Source organism: Rhipicephalus microplus, chromosome X, assembly GCF_043290135.1.
Source record: "Rhipicephalus microplus isolate Deutch F79 chromosome X, USDA_Rmic, whole genome shotgun sequence".
NCBI classification, from domain to species: domain Eukaryota; kingdom Metazoa; phylum Arthropoda; class Arachnida; order Ixodida; family Ixodidae; genus Rhipicephalus; species Rhipicephalus microplus.
In genome coordinates this window covers 7,099,904-7,119,444 of record NC_134710.1, presented here as the reverse complement: position 1 = coordinate 7,119,444, position 19,541 = coordinate 7,099,904, and the positions used below count along the sequence as shown (strand labels likewise).

The 19,541-nt window shown below is 42.4% G+C and overlaps 1 protein-coding gene across 6 annotated transcripts in view; it reads right to left on the bottom strand.

Moving 5' to 3' along the window:
• hfp (Poly(U)-binding-splicing factor hfp) overlaps positions 1-19,279 on the bottom strand; it is a 117,685-nt gene extending 98,406 nt beyond the window's left edge. For 2 of the 6 annotated variants that reach the window (XM_075881755.1, XM_075881756.1), the window contains exons 1-2: positions 19,072-19,279; positions 6,979-7,048 (exon numbers count right to left, since the gene is read on the bottom strand). In XM_075881755.1, the coding sequence (XP_075737870.1) occupies positions 6,979-7,048; positions 19,072-19,134 (133 nt within the window). In that variant the 5' untranslated portion in view covers positions 19,135-19,279. Of the gene's footprint in view, positions 1-6,490; positions 6,897-6,978; positions 7,049-19,071 lie in introns of those variants that run through there. The other 4 variants (XM_075881761.1, XM_075881757.1, XM_075881758.1 and 1 more) reach the window with 4 other exon arrangements.
• Positions 19,280-19,541: the final 262 nt, after the last annotated feature.

Genomic DNA, 19,541 nt, shown 5'->3' with positions numbered 1-19,541 from the left:
CGTTTGACGAAACCTTCTTTCTTACATCATACGTGTGCCGCTCCAGTCTGCTAAAGCTAGTACTTCTCTCACCAAGGTAACTTTTACCGCAGTCTGTGCCACCCCCTCACCCCTCTCCCTGGGTGCCCATCTCTATGTGGGTACCGGACAACACGGGTTTTGCCCGCCAGTGGTGTAGCACACCAAGCCGCTGTCTCCCCCTCTCCCCCCTTCCTTAAGTATTTTTTCATGGCATATAGCGCACGAAATAACCGTCAACCTCATCTCCCTGCCTGGCTTCCCAATTCTAATCAATGTGGTGCCCCCTCTGGAAAGAAGTTTCTGGCTACGCCCCTGCCGTCCGCGACTTCAGCTTACATGGTTCCTTGCATATGCGTCTGTAAAATGGGCCCACAGCAACTGTCACTTATTCTCAATGCTGTTTTGATCTAAAGGCGAAAATGCGGTCAGCTTCGAAAAGTGATTCATTTTCTAAAAGCTGCCATTGAATGTCACAAAGCTTATTAATGAAGCTGTAAAAAAACTGGACACTGGTATTTTTATTGAAATATCAAATTGCCGCTTAGATTACGGTGCACAAGACGTACCTCACACCGGCTCGATCAAGGGCACAAAATAATACAGCTGGCACGTTCTGCCTTTGTTATGGTAATTGAGCCCAGTCAAAATCGCATTATTTATAATGTCATGATTCACCTGTTTGTAGAAGCTGTGGAACTGAGCCAATCATTCATAATTTTCACCTATGTGTGGCTCGATGGCAATTGAATACGTGCACCGTGTGACAACCGCGCAGAATTTTCGCAATAAATATTAGGATCCTGTTGCAGAAAAACTTTTTCCTCGTGTGAAATTTTACCAATACATAGTTACAACTCTTAATGAGGCACGCACGTGCATGTGACTCTCGCGTTTGCCTGCAATCATAACAGAAATATTGTGGCTGCATGCGGCTGCAAGAATGCTGTGTTGCTTCCCACAAAGCGGGGAATCCGCTTACGCTGTGCTTCCAAGGCTACGTGGGACTAAAAAAAATGCAAATTTGCGCATGCTTGTCGTGCCGACCGTGGCCACTCTTTAGTTCTTGGCACCATAGTATATTTTTGCGCCCAATATCAATGTTTGCGTATAGATAGATGTCAGTTTCACCTTTAAACCCTACCTTCACCTCACATTTGCCTTAAGGTCTAGCACTTTATCAAAAACATTTTCATGAAATGCCATTACCAGCCAACATAATGCAAAAATGTCCCCCCTAAATTGGAATACTTTAAAACCTGTATCATAAAATCCCGAGCAAGTGCAAGCCCCACACCTCACAGGGATAATTGATCGGACAAAAAAGATCACGCATCAAAAGTCAAAATGAATGAGGCCCTAAGAAGAATGCACCCCAATGAAATACTTTGTGGAATACTCATGCAGTTATTGCTTTCACCGAGCAGAAGGGAATCCTGGGTTTTGACAAAGGGGTGGGAAGACCTTAAAGTGCTCTGATAATTTATGAAAGCTCTAATTTGTGCAACCTCAAGCAGAACACTGTAAATGTACTGAGAAATCGCACATGCATCTAAAGACTTCAGAACATGGCTGGGTTCCTGGGAAGCACTGCTGCAAGATTTTCTAGCAGAGAACAGGATGGGGAAAAAAAGAAAGGAGCAGCAAAGGAAGGGAGTGCTTGCTCAGGATTTTACGGTAGTCACTTTCATAACCAGCATGATGAAAAGGATACAATATAATGGTTTGCACCTAATATGTGAAAACTCCCACATGCAAATGTCATTCTTGCAGCAACATTGCACACGGTTATTCCCGTTTGAAGCAAAGGCTACTCATAATTACATAGTAGCAAGTCACTCTCACCAGGATATGTCTAAATTAATGGAATATGTAGTCCCCTTTGTCAGCCTAACCAGCAGGTTCCCATGTGTAGACAAGGACTGATCCGCGAATGGCCGAGTTTAGAGACAGAACACGAGTGCTCAGTCCGCTTTCGCTATACACTCGTGCAGTTCCAAACAAGAGGGAAAAGACCCAGCTCTAACCCCAAATATTGTCGTCTTCAATGAGAAACCACATGTTTGAAGAGCCCCGGGTGTACTCAACTGAGAAAAAAGACTAAAAAACTGGCCTTGTTGGTGCCCCACTTCTCCAAGTGCACTATCCAAAGCCAAGAATGGTGACAGGCGGCCCATTAAAATGTTTTCAACATTGCTGGCCCTTGTGGTCCCCAAACCAGCTAAGGATTCCCCAAACTTGAAGTTGAGGGTCACACAAAGGCAAAGCCATGGACCGAAAAAGCAGTATTGTCCATCATCTGTGTCGACCTTAAAGGTGATCTCTATTTAGCACTATTTATGAACAAGATGTCTTGATACAAACATCGAAGTTTTATAGATTTTGAAAAGGCCCATGACAAAGTTTTGCATCTCTGAAAGCTTTCTCGCTTTATTGCTGACAATTCTGCCGCATGTCAACGCAATCATTACTAGTTCAGACAACCATGTATTGCAAGATCATCCCGAAACCGTCTGGTGCAACCTAAAGTCACCAAAAGCGACTAAAGCATCAGCCTATTCCGAAGCCCTTTCTCTACAATGTAGAAGCACCTATGCAATCATGCAAGTGCCCAACTTTCTTGGTCATATAAGTAGCACTCCGAACAAAGCCACTTAGTTGGTCAGTCCTTGCCACCTTATTCCCAAAACGAGTAATTCAACTCTTACCAGGCCTTCAGCAGAATGTGCTGGCTCAGTTTGAGGCCCACAAAACTGTCCTTTCTAAGGCCCTGAAGCAGTTTGAAATTGTGCAGCTTGTGTGTAATGATTATTTTTATGACACTATCAGCTAAAAGTAGGAGCGGAAATTTCTCTTTTAGCTGTAAAGCATCATGTTCTAAGACTGCACCTCTTTTCTCAGCATTTGAGCCAATATTCCAGCATATTGCATATCTTGCAGGCCCAAAAAGCTGTAGCATCCTCACACTACCTTCATTCCTACGTTTGTTTCCAATGTCATTCGTGCTAACACGACGCCAACAGTGCAAGACCAATTCCAGATTTTTCACTGATGCCACACTCATAAGCAAACAGTAAGCTACTTCTATTTTTAAGCAACATGGTTTACTGAATGCATAAAGTGTGCAGTTGGTAGCAGACACGAATTTGCATGCATTACAAGGTCAGAAGGGCAGCATAAAAAATCCTGTAGCAATGTTCAATAAGTATGATTGCAGTCAGTTGGTGTGAAACAACTGAAGGTGTATTGAAAGTGCTGTATGAAATTAGCAAAAGTGTTCCAATGTTATCCAACATGTATAGCTTCCATGGATAAGTAGAGGAGAAAAAGAAATAAATACTCGACGTTACAAATCACTGTTTAGCCTAACCATACGTGTGTCACAATGGAACTTGACCAAAGTTCTTAGAGGAGATGATGACCCACAGGTGCAATGCATTCACATGGAGACATGCCATAGGCCCAAATCAATCAGAACAGCACTTTTACATGGAACAAGTCAGTAGAGGCCGCTGTTGGATGATCCATTCCCCTCCACAGGCACAAACAGGGTGTTTACATTCACTTACACTCCACTGTAGATGGCACTAGGGCCGCATAACCTTATCACATTTCGTGAGTTTTCCTCATTTTTGCTGTGGTCAGTAGCACACTGACAGCAAAAACTGTAGCGATCGCGGCTGTGTGTTTTCTATCCTTACTTCCATGCTATATGTTGATTTGCTATCCTCTGAATTTCAGAACCCAATTTCAGAATGAAACATTTCACGATTGGTATGATCGAAGAACTCTGGAAGTTAAGCGCATATGGTTGAATAGGAGCATTCACGAGGTTGGAACACGTTTTGATAGCCCTGTTCAAAAGCTTTCAAGGATCCCTAGGAGGTTTCTCACGGACACACTATCCCAACTCTACAAGATTTGGAGGTAATACTGCATGATGGATGGCCAGTAAGCCTGGTCCGCCGAGCAGGAGACATCGCAGCGGCGGCGGACTCCCTATTACATTAATAGCTTTCTTTCTCAAACACGCAAACTTAAGACAAAACTTTTTGATAACGTTCCCAAAACATTTTCTATAGCTTTACAGATTAAGAAAACAAAAAAACTGGATTAGATCAAGAAAATTAACATATATCCACTACATATCCAAAGTTTTATTATATAGAAAACAGGGCATGGGAGCCAATAACTGAGCTAAAACACAGCCGGCATTTTTCATTAAAACTTGTTACTTTTTGGTATCTGTTAAAAGCTTTTGCTGCACTTGGGCAGTGGCTATTGTTTAAGCTAGAAGATTTCCTGCGCTGCTCACATGACAGTGTTGGATATAGAGGAGGAAAAACATTGCACACTGCATTCCACGCGGGAAGCTGACAGAATGTGATGTGCAGCAACACAGGAGGGGAGCGGTACATATTATAGAAACTACATGCCACGAAATTCAAGAAAACAGGGCCTTGAAAATGTACTTTTATTACTTGAAGGGTCTCACAGATTTGCACGCAACATGGGCTAATCGGAGTGCGAAATTTTGAACATCTTAAAATATACCTAAATCCAAATACACAGGCCTCTAGCTTTTCATTTCCATTTTAATGCAGCCACCAAAGATGGGATAAGTCGAGCATCATAAGCCTGTCTAGTCGAATTTATGTTTTCAGTTATGAATCAGTGCTAACAACAGAATTCATATGCAGACCCTTTCGTATGCAAAAAGTTATATGAAAATATTGAATTTTCCCGTAGTGTTTATTAACTGGAAGATTAAATTGAAAAAAGACAATATTCAAGATGAGAATGCTACTGAAAATAACAGCTGTTATTTTAGGTTGGTTTAGCTACATGAATTACTCATGCAATAAATTTCATGTTTAACGGACTATCAACTCTATTCGCGGACGACTTTCTTTTGGCAATGAAGGGAGGGCTATGGAGTGGGCACATGCCATCGCTGAGTAATATAGTACCTCAATTCTGTCCATGTTTTCCACAGGATAATCATAAAAGCAACATTAATTTCTATGGGATGCTGTTTATGAAGACACACACCAAGCACCAAGAAAATATTCATATTTGTTTTACATTATATAGCATCATTTGGCAGTTTTGCATACATGAAAATATCACATTTTCACGTTTTAGGTGCACCTTAAAATGGCGTCTTCGTATTTAGTTAAGTGCTTGTCACCCTCCAGCTACTCGAACGAGTTGCCGAAGGAGCTTGTGACGAATTTCACTCTCAAATGGTTGTCTAAAGGAATACAGGCGTCGTTCAAAACACGAGCCGCACTGTACTTCATTAAGGAGAGCATGTGCAGTAGCTCTGCCCCAGTAGCTTTTCTTCATTGCCAAGAAGAGTTGTTCGCTAGGAACCAACGTAACTTTGGGCACATTTCGTCTCAATGACGCACATACAAAGAACTTTGCTACAGCAGCTGCACACAACTGTTTGCAACTATTTTTTAGAAAGCGCAAAATCTTGAGACATTTCCTGTAATAGCATGCCATGCAAACTAAAATATTCAAATCAATAGAGAATTAAAAACACTAGCAGACAAGATTAATTGCTTGAACTCCATATTAACCTACGAAATTGCATCACCTTTGGTCAAATACTAGCTGTGGTGCCTAGGCTGCAACAGAATCTACGTTACACTGGAGAGACTTATTGCAGCTTTTGCTAAAGGTTTGGCAATGGTTGTCCCTTGCAAAGGAACCTATCTTATCAAGCTTTATTTTTATGAAAAAATTGCCCATTTCGTTTTGGCAGAGAGCAAGCAATATGCACTGACGTCAGTGTGTCTCTTGTAGTGATGGCAGCTAGAATCAACACAGACATGTGTTGATTCTAGCCATGCCTTGCGCATGGCTCTGTGGTGACAGAGCCATGCGCAAGGCATGGCTCTGTCACCACAGTGTCGTTCCAGTTGAAGGCACTCGCAGTTGTGTGGCCTGGTCAAGTGAACAACTCTTTTTATCATTTGTCAAGGCACCTCCAGGATTCAAACAAACTGCAGTGATACACACAGGCGTGCACAAGGTTCTCCTTTGGGATGTCTATCTACTTTTGAACAGGTGGGATCTCCTTAGCCTAGGGACATCCGAGGACCCTTTGTACTCAAGCTTGATCTAGATTGCAGATTCAGATTTCAACAACAGCCCTGTGCCTGAGCAACTGTACAAATCATTCTCCTCATTTTGCAGCCCAATCACGAATTGTAGCAATTATGAATGATGCTTGAAAGTATACTTGATTTGGTGGCATTTTATTGCAGGCATGACTGATTATGTTGAGGCTTCAAACGTGAAATTAAATCCGTTCAATGCAGGATGGATGTTTATAGTCCCTTTAAGCAATGCAGTTGAGAGAATATGTGCAGAGATGAAACAGTTGGTTGTTTTGCAAGGCTAACCTGCTATTAATCCATAAGGTGTATATCTTTACCGCATCTCAGAAACACAGTTTCACCTGGAAAAGTTAAGGCAGCTGCGTGTTTGGCAGATGCCCAATCGCAGAGGCACTACATACACCTGCCAGTTTGGGGGGTGCCGTGGAAGGCAGCCATCAGCCGATGCAGCTCTTCTGGTGCTAAAAAACACACACCCAGTGCCAAAGAGAGAAGAAAAAAAATCCTTTGTCAAAAAACTTGATCTGCCACCAACAAATAAAACAACAATACAACTAGGTAACTTGTAAAACAAAACAAATTCACCTTACTGGCACAAGATAAGCATATGACAGGTTTTTACTCTTAGAGCCAAGCAACAGAGGTGTGTAGACCCGCACTTAGCAGCCACTAGGTCAAAGCTGTTTACCTTGGTGCTGGGCCCCTCGCAACCTACTTCCAGGAATACGATTTTCCCAAGTAGAAAGGCTACAAGATACAAACAAAGACCAGCACACAAGCAACAAGTTTACAGTGTGATACTTGAAGAGCACAAATGGCAGGAAAGTACCTTGCAGCGCTGGCTTTTTGGCAGGGGGACCATCAGCTTCAGACGGAGGTCGTGCCTCTTCTTGCTCGGACTGCAAAACACACTCATTTCAATCGATTGTGGAGTAATTACATTGCCCATAACACACAGCCATTTAAGTCATTTTTCAGTGATTGATATGTGGGGTTTAACGTCCCAAAACCACTATATAATTATGAGAGAAGCCGTAGTGGAGGGGCTCCGGAAATTTCGACCACCTGGGGTTCTTTAATGTGCATCCAAATCTGAGCACACACGCCTACAGCATTTTCCCTTCCACCGAAAATGCAGCCGCCGCAGCTGGGATTCGATCCCCCAATGTGCGCGTCAGCAGCCGAGTACCTTAGCCACTAAACCACCGCGGCGGGGCATTAAGTTAAATTTTTCAGCAAATCAAGAAACTCCTTCCATAATGGGAAAAAAAAAGCAAGAAACTTGTCTTACAAACTAAGCAAGAAGCGCAAGGCTTGCTAAGTCAAACTTTCACAGCATGAAACTTTGGGAGGGGAGAGAAGGGTGGGGGGAGAGACAGACATTAGAATAGGGTAAGAATGTTTGTTTTGAGCTGTTTCTCATGATGTTTTTTCATCATGAGAAATGAGGTATTTCATCGCCTCAATTGGGTACATTTGTAACACACTGTCCACTGTAACTGCGAAAGTACGGCATTTTTGGCACCTGGAGCCATTTTCCCGACAATGGCACTACAACTTTCCACAAATCTGTACCCGTATTGCTTCACATCCTCACAATTCGGGAACATTCCCCCAAAGAACGGTTCTGTGTGATCCCTAACACAGCAAATTATGTTCCTCAAGAAATCTTGTGTATAGGCATTTTGCGTGGATTACACCGTCTTCACAGCTCTTTAGAAAGAAACTTTCTATGTTGCCCTGCCCTTCTGCAGCACAAATGTAGTTATGATGCTTCTTTGAAGCGATGTGCACCTTTATGTCGGCCTTGCCGCCATGCAAAACAATTACGTCACAAGCGGACGTGGTACAGAATCCAAACTAGCTACTTTTCTGTGAAGTGACACAGCATGGAAACTGAGCTGTGCATGAGTCCAGAAACATTTGCAAGTACTTCTTTGCTTTTAACGCCGCCATCGACCTTCCCACTAAACTCCCAGAAGCACGCCACCCCAAGAACCACGTATTGATTGATATGTGGGGTTCAACGTCCCAAAACCACTATATGATTATGAGAGACGCCGTAGTGGAGGGCTCCGGAAATTTAGACCTCCTGGGGTTCTTTAACGTGCACCCAAATCTGAGCACACGGGCCTGCCTACAACATTTCCGCCTCCATCGGAAATGCAGCCACCGCAGCCGGGATTCGAACCCGCGCCTTGCGGGTCAGCAGCCGAGTACCTTAGCCACTAGACCACCGCGGCGGGGCACCCAAGAACCACGTAACAAACACAACTGATGCCTAGGCAGGCAGTGTAGGCCTTATGTACAAAATGTGGGGGCCAAGACAGACGTACAAGTTGAAACACCTTTCTTCTTGTTGTGGTGCCTTTTTTGGGTACGATAGCGAGTGCGCCTCGCGACCAGCCTTTGCTCAGATGCATGGTATCATAGTGCCTAGAATATACTTAGCGGTCCTCTATGGTATGGTTAAATTAAGTGTAGTGGCGTGTGCTCTTCGGCAGCACTGCAACTGTCGCAGCCAGAAAGGCTGATGTATGCGCATGAATAATAATAATAAAAAAACACCTCTGCTATGGCGACCGCTTTCTGGGATATTCGAGATAGCATTCGTACAATTGGGAGATTGGGTCTAAATTTTGGAGTCTCCTGGACAATTCGGGAAAGTTGGCAGGTATGACGGGGTGAGTCTGCTGTAGCAATACCAAAATCAGTAACATTGTTAGCATTTATAAATGTGATATCACAAGTTGTCATATACACAGATAGGCTTCAACGCGGTTTAGACGAAGACCAAGGAGACACACAGAGCACAGACGAGCGCTTCTGTGTGCCTCCTTGGCCTTCGTCTAAATCGAGCTGAAGCCTATCCGAGTATGTACCAGCTCGCCCAAGTCAAAGTGCTATTGTCGTATACACACCTGTACTATTCAGTGCTTAGCTCTGGAAAGGTGCTTTCCTTGTTCAACATTAACAAAAGGGCCATAGCATACACTCACACAAGCATAAGAAAGTCCTGTCTAGTGCTTTAAAAAGAAAACAAAGTTATGGCCCATGTGATTGCCACTTTCCACACAAAGGACTAAAGCCAATCACTTGGTTTTTATTTGGCTGGATTTGCAGTGTACAATGAATGTGCCTACTGTGCCGTCTCTGATTTCACTTTCTATGTAAACAAATTCTTACTCCTTGCCCACTTTTATAAGACGTCAAAGCATACCACATGCTACCTTTGTGAAGGTGATAGAATCAAAAAACATATCCCGAAACATGGACCACACTTCAGTAAACCTGTTCATCTTAGGCAAATGAGATCAATGGGGGGAAACTATTCACAAGCATTGTGAGTAACCAAGACTTGTTTTTCTAGTATGACAAGTAGTACTTAACCAATCTTATTCAGTGACTCAGCAGAAAAGCACCAGATTACAGCCACAATGCTAGTGTTTTGAGTTCTCAGAGTGCATAAGAAATTGGTATAGTGTGTTACAACATCAAGGCCAGTTTGATAATAGTGCAAATAGAATACAACAAAGTATTGCGTGGCAAAATTCACGGCCACCTTAGTCAGCCAAAACATCTCCACGTACTCAACCAAAAATAGAATGCCATCAATAAGCACCCACTGACATAGGGTTGAATCTGAGAAATGTTAAATGAACATGCCAGGGGAAAATGTACACTAGCACAATGCACTAACCAATAATTTCTGTGTGAAAAGCTGGTTTTTATTGTCTATGTCACGATAGTCGCACTGTGATCCAGAACCAGAAGCTTTGGTTTACAAAGCAGGTTATTTTACTCCTCAATGAGCCTTTTGTTCAGTTCATAGGACAAGTTTATGAAATCTGCTGGCATGCTAGCCATGCGCTTATAGACCCTTTTTGGCACGCAATCAAAAAGACACAGCATCAAAATGATGTGAGCATAATAAAACATAGGTTACCCGTATCACACAACAGTAAGTCAACCAATTTTATGTAAATTTGAAATCCGCCTTTGAGGAGGTCAACTTACAATAAAAACTAAATTATTAGCACCAGTCATGGTATAACAAACAATCAACCATGATTGCTGAGGCATCGTTATGACAGTACGCTTGCATTCTTACACAACCTACGACGTACACCAAATTTTCTCGCATATAACCCCCCCTCCCTTTAGAAATGATTCGAGGAAAATTTTTTAAAGATGATTCCCGTGTATTGTTGCACAGCTAGCTTCCCTACACAGCTGTGAGCAATGCCATGGAGCTATATCTGCACACTGGAAATCGCATTTTCTGTCTTGACTTATCAAAACACAGTGCAGGGCTAAGTTAGCGATACCTTTTTAAAAAAATATTACAGCGCTACTTTTTGGACGACCAGTGGCCGGAAGCATGTGAAGGCAGGAACACGCAGTCAGCACCCCTCCTGTCATGCACTTCTCTTGTCCTGTTGTGGTACGTATAATTGTCACGCAAGAAACCCACGTTTTCACATGTAGAGGACGCGTTTCAAAGCCAGCAGGGCACCAGCATCAAAGTTCACAAAGACGGACGACGAGTGAGCTCGTGTAGTCGGTCTAGCGACTACATAATTGAATTTCCTTCATAAAAGACGCGCCAGTTTTTTCTTCAGTTGCGCTTTAGGAGATTGACCTACGTTTCGGTTGCCTTAAGATCATATAATTTTTTTTTAATGGCAAAAACCTAACTTTTATACAAGCATCTTGGCCAAACTACAAGCACTATGTAGATGGCCACTGAATAAATATTATTCCTTTATATTTAGTTTCAATGGCATAAATTGAGAGGAGCGCTGCAACACTTTCTTCAATTATGTAAGCACTTTGGATCATAGGTTGACGAACTCACTTATGAGTCAACTCACTCAGACTCTCACTGAGCCGCGAGTCAAGTTCGAGTGAGCTCCACAAGTTTTACCGACCTATGCTTTGGATACAACTAGAGAGTGTCTTTGCTCCAAAGTTTACGTGAAGCAACTCCTCCGAATTCGTGCTTACTTTAGCTACTGTTTGTAGAAACCACTCCAAGCATTTTTTTTAGTAGACCTCTGAGCTAGCTACACCAGACAAATCTCAAATGTTTTAGCACCTTATTTCTACTCTGATAATTTTGCAGTAAAGGTTATCCAATTACAACTACAGTAAAAAAAAAATTGTGTGCACTACAAGAGTACCTACACACTGCTCAGTACTTTCCTCCTCGGTTGCTGTGGATGGTCTCAACATAAGGAATGCAATGGTTCTAGATAAAGGGACAATATATTCATCATAATTACCTTTTATTCCACATGAAGGCAAAGTATTAGATAGGACACAACAGATAAGAACTATCTAGTACAACCTGCTTGGAAAAGACAAATCAGCAGAAAGCTTACCCATAACAGCACAATAAAAATTTGGGGTACATTTGAGCTTCACTTTTACGAGTGGAATGTGATCGGGCACTTCTCAGAGGAAACCTTATTTGTTCCACAAAAGGGTAGAGTAATCCCTACTCACAAATCAGGACCATCCCATGACCCACATAATTATAGACCTATTTCTCTTACATCATTGCCTTGAAAAGTAATGGAACATATAATTTACACTTATCTGGTTAATTTTCTACAACTTATTTACAGCTATACAACATAGATTGCACACAAACATTCTTCCTGTGACACTGAACTCATCACCTTCACTAGTTTCTTCCATGCAAACCTTGATCACGTTTTTTTAAGAGATTGTATATTCCTTGACTTTTCTGACGCATTTGACAAAGTGAACCATGCACTGCTTCTTCATAAACTAAGCATTCTAAACATCAACTCAGGTATAATTAATTGGATTCGTGCTTTCTGACATCACGTGGTCAATTTGTCTCCACTAACAACGCTAACTCCTTGTTGGTTTCTGTTGAATCCGGTGTCCCACAAAGGTCTCTGCTTGGGCCATCACTATTCTTAATTTATATTAGTGACTTGCCTATTATTGTATACTTGAAAATATGTCTGTTTGCAGATGACTCCATTCTGTATAGATCAATAACTGATGTCGCAGACATTTCACGAATTCAGAAAAGATCGTCACAACATAGCTAAGTGGCGTCAATTATTACAGATGGAATTAAATGTTAAAACTGTGAAAGTATGAGGACTTCCCGTACAGCAATGACCTCATCGACTTACACACTTAATAACATTCCACTTGAATGCCTAATATCATACAAATACTTGGGTGTTCATATTACTAACTTATCATGGAAAACTCATATTGATCACTTAGCCTCCCAGGCCACTGGCACATTAGGATACTTTCGGCAGAAGTTTTCTCAAGCTCCATCATCACTAAAACTACTACTGTACACAACTTTCACTCGACCAAAGCTTGAATATGCATCGTCAGTATGGGACACCCGATGTGAAAACCATATGAAACTATTGGAAAAAAATACAAAATGACTCAGTCCGTTTCATTCTCGACAACTGCCAAAGAACTGCCAGTGTTACAAACATGAAAGACATCCTATACCTTCCACCGCTATCACACCGCAGAAAACTGTCTCGACTCTGTCTTTTCCATTAAATGTATAACCGCAACCCCCATTTTACATTTTATATTCATTCAGCCAGCGCCATACATTTCATCGTGCATCGACCATTGCCAAAAAGTAAATCTTCCACACAGTAACAACCCTGGTTTTTCGCATTCATTTTCCCCCAAAACGGGAGATTGGAACAACCTACCTGCAACACTCACAAGCATAACTAACAGCAATAACTTCAAAATCACTTTTCAGAGTTTCATCTCAAGTTAACATAGGTGTTTGCTTTGCACTTTTCATTGTTCTATATGTTTTTACTATGCTTTTAGAAATTTTGTTTTAAAAACTGTTACTTTTGCACATTAGTTTTTTTATTATGTTTTTACCATTCTTTGCATTGTGTCCTTACTTCTCGGCAGTTTATTAAGTGTATGTATATGCAAAGAGCTCATATTCAAACACTGCCACGACAATTAAGTGTTTTGATTGCCGTAATATAATTACACCTACTTTTGGCTTTGTTTTGTGACTCACATTTCTTAAGTGCCACCTTGATATTTTCTATCTATATTTTGTACCTATAATCCAGTAGTTATTATGTACTAACTTTTGCCCCTTTTTTTTTCCAATGTACATTTGTACCCTGAGGGCATTTGAAATAAATAAATAAGGTCTATGCGCATAGCGCAGGTCCCTTGAAACTATCCCACAATGCCTACCGCAAATACATGTGCAAATTACCCACTACCCCATAATTCTACCTCCTGCCAATTCGCATAGCACCCACTACACCAGCGTAAGGCAACAAGTATAGCTGCACATCCGGCCACTTCTTTAATGCGATTACTAATGATGAGGTTTCATTATGCCTGAGCACTTGATTTAAAATACATACTTGTTAAAATGCTTTAAAACACCCACTCATTGTGCAACCCACATGTTTTGACGCCTGTTGAAATTTCACACTTCTGTCATGCAATGTGTTCCTCCTCGCACTACTTAAGAAGCACTCACAGAAAACTTAGAAGGCCATTTGAGGTTTAAGTACAGACATACACAACATCTATGAGAGAGCAAATAACATAATTGAAATCCTTTTCAAAGTGCCTGCCGCAAGAGGAAGAGAGATGCGGGGCAGCTCACACTGCTGACATCACCGCAGCAGCACTGTAAACAAATCTACATCTCTCTTTGCGCCTGCAGTTTTGCGTGTGCCGGCTGCAATGGTTGTCAGTGCGCCGCCTTCTCTCATACGCAGCGCCTACGTCACAATATTGCGTAGCCACGTGGCCAGCTATGTTAACCTTCTCGCCGGAACTCTTTCTTCTGAGCTCGATAATTTTTGAAACCAGAACTGCAACTGGGCGCGCTAGAACATCTACAAAAAATAATAAATGCCGTGCACAAATGCCAATGAAGTTTCCAGCCATAATAATTGGATCATAAGCTACCTTTTGCAACAAAAAAAAGATGCAAAATGTTAGCGTCAGTGCTCTTTACCCCTTGCTAGTGTTTTTTCCAAAGCAATTTTGAGCACAGGTGTGGTTGCTTGCCATGCAAAAGGCCTTTACAGAAGATTTTTTTTTATCGATTTATTTTCATCTACTTAAAACGTTTTTACCACAGTCAATGCTGATCTTTCACACATACACAATGCCACCGCCAGAACTTCTGCGAAGCAAGCTTTTTAATGCAATCACTTTAAAATATACCAGGACAGGATCTACGTTGCTGGCGACTGACAGAAGCACATTTGTAATAAGCAAAGGTCAAGAATAGACAGAAGCTCTGATGAATTGATTGATGATTGATATATGGTGTTTAACGTCCCAAAACCACCATATAATCATGAGAGACACCGTAGTGGAGGGCTCCGGTAATTTCGACCGCCTGGGGTTCTTTAACGTGCACCCAAATTGGAGCACAGAGACCTACAGCATTTTCACCTCCAAATAAACCAAGGTTAATAAACCAATTTTTCAATAAACCTTATCATTTCCGTCCACTTTAGCCACCTACACATGGGTCCTCTCATGCTTTCCTTAACTGGGTATATTGGGGCACCCCTGGACACGAGGGCATTGTAATCATTGTGACGGGAAAGGTTGGATCACGTGACCCAGTGATCCAACCTTTCCGTGACCCAGTGATACGTGACCCAGTAATACTTTTCGGAGAATACTTTACAGTATGATCTTATTGTGATCCCATAATCACAATAAGATCACGAGAGACACCATAGTGGAGCGCTCTGGAAATTTCGACCATCCGGTGTTTTCTCACGTGCACTGACACCAGCCAGACATGGCCAGCATCGAACCCACAACCAACAACTCAGCAGCCGAGCACTCTAACCACTGACCACCGTGGCGGACAAGAATACATTGCCATCTCGAGCATAGCAAGCCAACCCTTGCAGCCTGCTAGTGCATTCAAATGAGCGAGGAAGTACCACCGGTTGGCACACGGTGCATTTGCTATGGCAATCGAGCCCCTTTAGAACTTTATTATTTGGTTGCGATTGGCCTCTAAGTGCACACTGCAGAACCAAGTAAATCGTGGAAAATTTTTACCGCAATGTGGCTCAATGGCACTCGAAAATGCATTGTAGAAAATTGGTTGCGGAAAATTCATGCAATAAAGAGCTCCAGACTAACATTAAAATCATACTGCGGACAAATTTGCGCTCATGTGTAACATTATCTAGCAACAGCTCATAATGACGTGTGCATGGGCACATAGCTCTTGTGCGTATGCCTCCAATTATTTTAACAAGGTTGCGGCTGCATTCAGCTCTAAGCATGCCGGGTTGGTTCCTACAAGGTAGAGAGACCACATGCATCTCACTTTATAGGGCTATGACTACTAAAGAAGGAATGTAAATTTGCTCATTTCTATTTATTGCTCGTGTCAACCACAACCAGTCTTTCCACACAAACCTAAACCAACAAAGTTACATGGTGGTCACGTTGAGCCCATTTCTTGGAGCTAAAATAAGTTTTTGCTTTTTTTTGTCACAGGCACATGCTAACGCTCCATTAGATGCTTATACAGTTTCAATTCCAAAACAAATGGATACTTTTTATAAAAGCAGTACACTCATATAGGTGGCCACAGCAGACGTTGGCAGACGAGGTGGTGTCTTTAGTCACTTTGAGGAACATAATTTTTCGGGGTAGTTATGTTGCATTTCGTACAGTCACAGTAATATTTTTTAATGATTTTGTCAAAGTCTAAAAATACTATTAATAATAAAAAATCAGATTTGAAAGCGACTGCAGGCTGAGTGAGAGAGGGCTCGGTGGCTCAATCCAACCTTGCACATCACAGGGACGCCCCAAGCAGGAGAATGCTTTGCTTGACATCTATTCCAAATAAGCATACGATTTGTCGGCATTTTTCGTAGTGTGCGCCTAACCAATTTTCACAAAATTAGATATTGGTTTCAAGAAATCATCTAATAATAAGGGTCACACAGTTCAGTGGACCGTCAAGAGAGGTCCAAATTACCTGGGTTAATGTGATCTCATTAATGATTTATCTGTTGATGGGCCACTCACCAGAGCCCACTGCAGAGTACCCATACTGGTAATACCACACTAGACCAGGCATTACCAAAAAAATTTTTTAAAACCAGATCATTCCAATCAGCAAAGAAACAGGACACTGATGAGACCACATACGCTAAACCCCACATCTCAACTGATGAGATGACAAAACACACACCTCCCCCAACCCTAACAACTGATTAAATGCCAAAACACCAAGGTGCAACGGGGAACTTTTTGCAGAAACACTTACAAGTTGATGTGCGGCTCAGTATCGTGCTCGAGACCTTATCCTTAGAGAGTAATGTTGCTATAACATGCAGTCATAATTCCCTAACACAGACACAATTAAGTACTTGTTTTGATGGCAGAAATGTATAAAAACGTCAATAGGCCTCTCCCAGTCTGCGAACAATGTGATGTCACTGCGAGAATGCTGCCCACCATTCCAGCCCTCGGAGAAGGTGCTGGTTGGCAAGTAAGTCCCGCCGGTGGGATCCTTTTGCATAGCAGCGCTGCGTTTGTCAGCATTCCTTCGACAGATGTTTCTTCGAATTGCTATTTTTTTTTTTATTTTAAAAAGGGACGCTGCCTATAGTGCTCAATTCTGTTATAGTTTAATATCTGGAAATTCGCTATTTTCGCTATTTCAATTAGGAGGTATGAGGTGTCTGATAATATGAGTTATACCTTTATTTAGTTAGCGTATTAGTCATGGCGAAGCATACACGCTGCTTTGGCAATGCTATATTATGCTCATGCATATCGTTGAACTCTAAGGTCATGCGCAGTCTTTTTCTGCATGCAGCGCAAATGCTGAGATGTACCCACTCGTACATGATCTTGCCAAATGCATTTTTACCTTGACTAAAATATCGAATCGTGAAGTTGTGTCAACAAGCTGTTACTGCCACCGGCCCACAACGAATGCCAATGTTCTCGCAAGCAAGACGCATCATTGTTCCCACTGCACACACCACGCACATTATTCTCAGTTTCATCATCAGTATCAGTGAATCAATAGTGTCGATGCCTTACAACACACTGCACATTTTTTAACACGATACAGCGGTTCACTTCTCAAAGATGTTTAAACAGCCAGCCAGTGTGTCAAATATTTCATGACGAAGTTTACCACACATTTAGATGTTTTCTGGCACATACCGCAGCTAATGTTGCGACTGTAAGATGAAGTTGAAGCTTTGAAAAAGAAAAAAATGCTTGCCCTAAGCACCACACGACTGTGCCCCGCTCAGCCACCAGTGGGGGTGTTTTGCCGCTAGGTAAAACACCCCCATTGGCTAAAAACACAGCTTGTGCCGATGACGTGACCCTGTGACGTACGTACCCTGTAAAGGTCTATAACGAGGCTCTCAGCACCATAGAGTTTCCAAAAATTAACTAGAGGGCCTCTGGCACTGCGATCGTTCAGTGCCCATGGGTATGATGGGTAGTAGATAGATCTGCTTAGTCTTCGTACTTGCGGGCGGTGAATCGTACTTGTGGCTTCGTTTATTGCTTTGTTTCGAAGAACAAACCCCTTTGAACTTCATGACCCCATTCGAAATAGTAAGCCTAAAAGGTGAAGGTGATGAAGTGTAACTGCCGAGAATTAGCCGATTTTTGTTTCGTGACAAAACAGCTCCAAGCCACGTGAACACATGTGGAGCCAGAAGCAGGCCAGAAGTAAGAAGATTAGACAAATACATGTACTACCAATTATTCCCATGCTCGCTGAAGCGCCGTGCGTTGCAGATCCCATAGACACTAGCACCAGATTGATTGATTGATATGTGGGGTTTAACGTCCCAAAACCACTATATGATTATGAGAGACGCCGTAGTGGAGGGCTCCGGAAATTTAGACCACCTGGGGTTCTTTAACGTGCGACACTAGCACCAGAGATCCCTCTAGTGTATATCAGGAAACTCTATGCTCTGCACCGACTACAAAGAAGTTGAGAAACGCAAGAGCCTTCTATACATTCAAGTAGCTACAAAGAAATGAAAACTTTTCGTTTTACTATACGCAATAAAGTGTGCATAAGTCACTTTGCAAATGTCTTCTCATTTGCAGAGTGAAACATTTTGACTGAGCAGTTGAGTGAGGCGAACAGCTGTGAGAAAATGACGAAATAACATGATGAACTATAACAACTTTTCATCGCTACGCTATCAGGCCTGATCTTGATCGCCTTCGTCACGCAAGTTGTATAATAACAATACGTTGATCTGGCACCATGCGACATCATGGGTGGGACCGGCGTCGTTCGATCGTGGAAGACCACACGCAAGCTGGCGAGAAAGCAAACGTTTCTGGTCGCTTTGCGAGACTTCCGTAGTGGTCAAATGTTCCTCGCTACGATGGGCCCTTACGACCATCTATTTCGGCTTTAGGAAATCGCCTACGCCCGACTACCCACAGCCGCGGCGTTTAACGCTGCTTCGCCTTTTGAACATCTGCCCCTTAAGGTTGTCAAAGGCGCACACCTGTTTAACAATACCTACGTCAGCTACTTTATAAGGGAACTTCACAGTGGGCCTCAAACAAACACACACAGATTTCAACGTTTGCTACTACGAGTTTTCGAAGAGGAGCCGATGCGCCAACACAAATAATCACATGCGTATCTACATAGGTTCTAGAGCACTCTTGTAAATATAAAATTGCCTGTTAATGATTACAACACACCTATCAGCAATAGTACCAAGAAAATGGCGACACATGCGAACCACGCTACAGGACAATCGGTCTGGATACAGAAAAGTACACCGCTCTATAAAACACTTCGCTAAGAGATTGCCATGATGGCGGCTTCGCACAACGCCCGATATTCGCTTACACGGGAGTCCGTTCCGCCATTCTGTAGTGATATATCGTTTTCCACTGGCACCGGGCTGGACATGGCCGCTGGAAAGCTACGGAAAAGCGATCAAAATGCGAAATTTACGCTGACCAGGACACTGCAGCACTAGTAAAGCACTAGCGGCACCGACACAATAAAGCGTGATGGCAAAGTGCAGCGCCACGGTCGCATCCACATACCAGCGCCGCTATGAGCAACGTTTTAGTTCCAGAAACGTCGGCTGCGAGGGCGCTGCCCTTTATTTACATACAAAAGTTTTTTTATTGCGTGTTTTCCAAAGATGTCAGGACCTAAGTAAGTCACAAAAAACTGAAAAATGCGTCATTGGTGCAAGTATTTATGAGGTTACAAAACATTCTTGTACCCTAGTAACTCTAGTTCAAAGTTAGACTGCAGCAACCATAGCGTTTCTCAAAATTAACTAGAGGGCACTCTGGCGCTGCGAC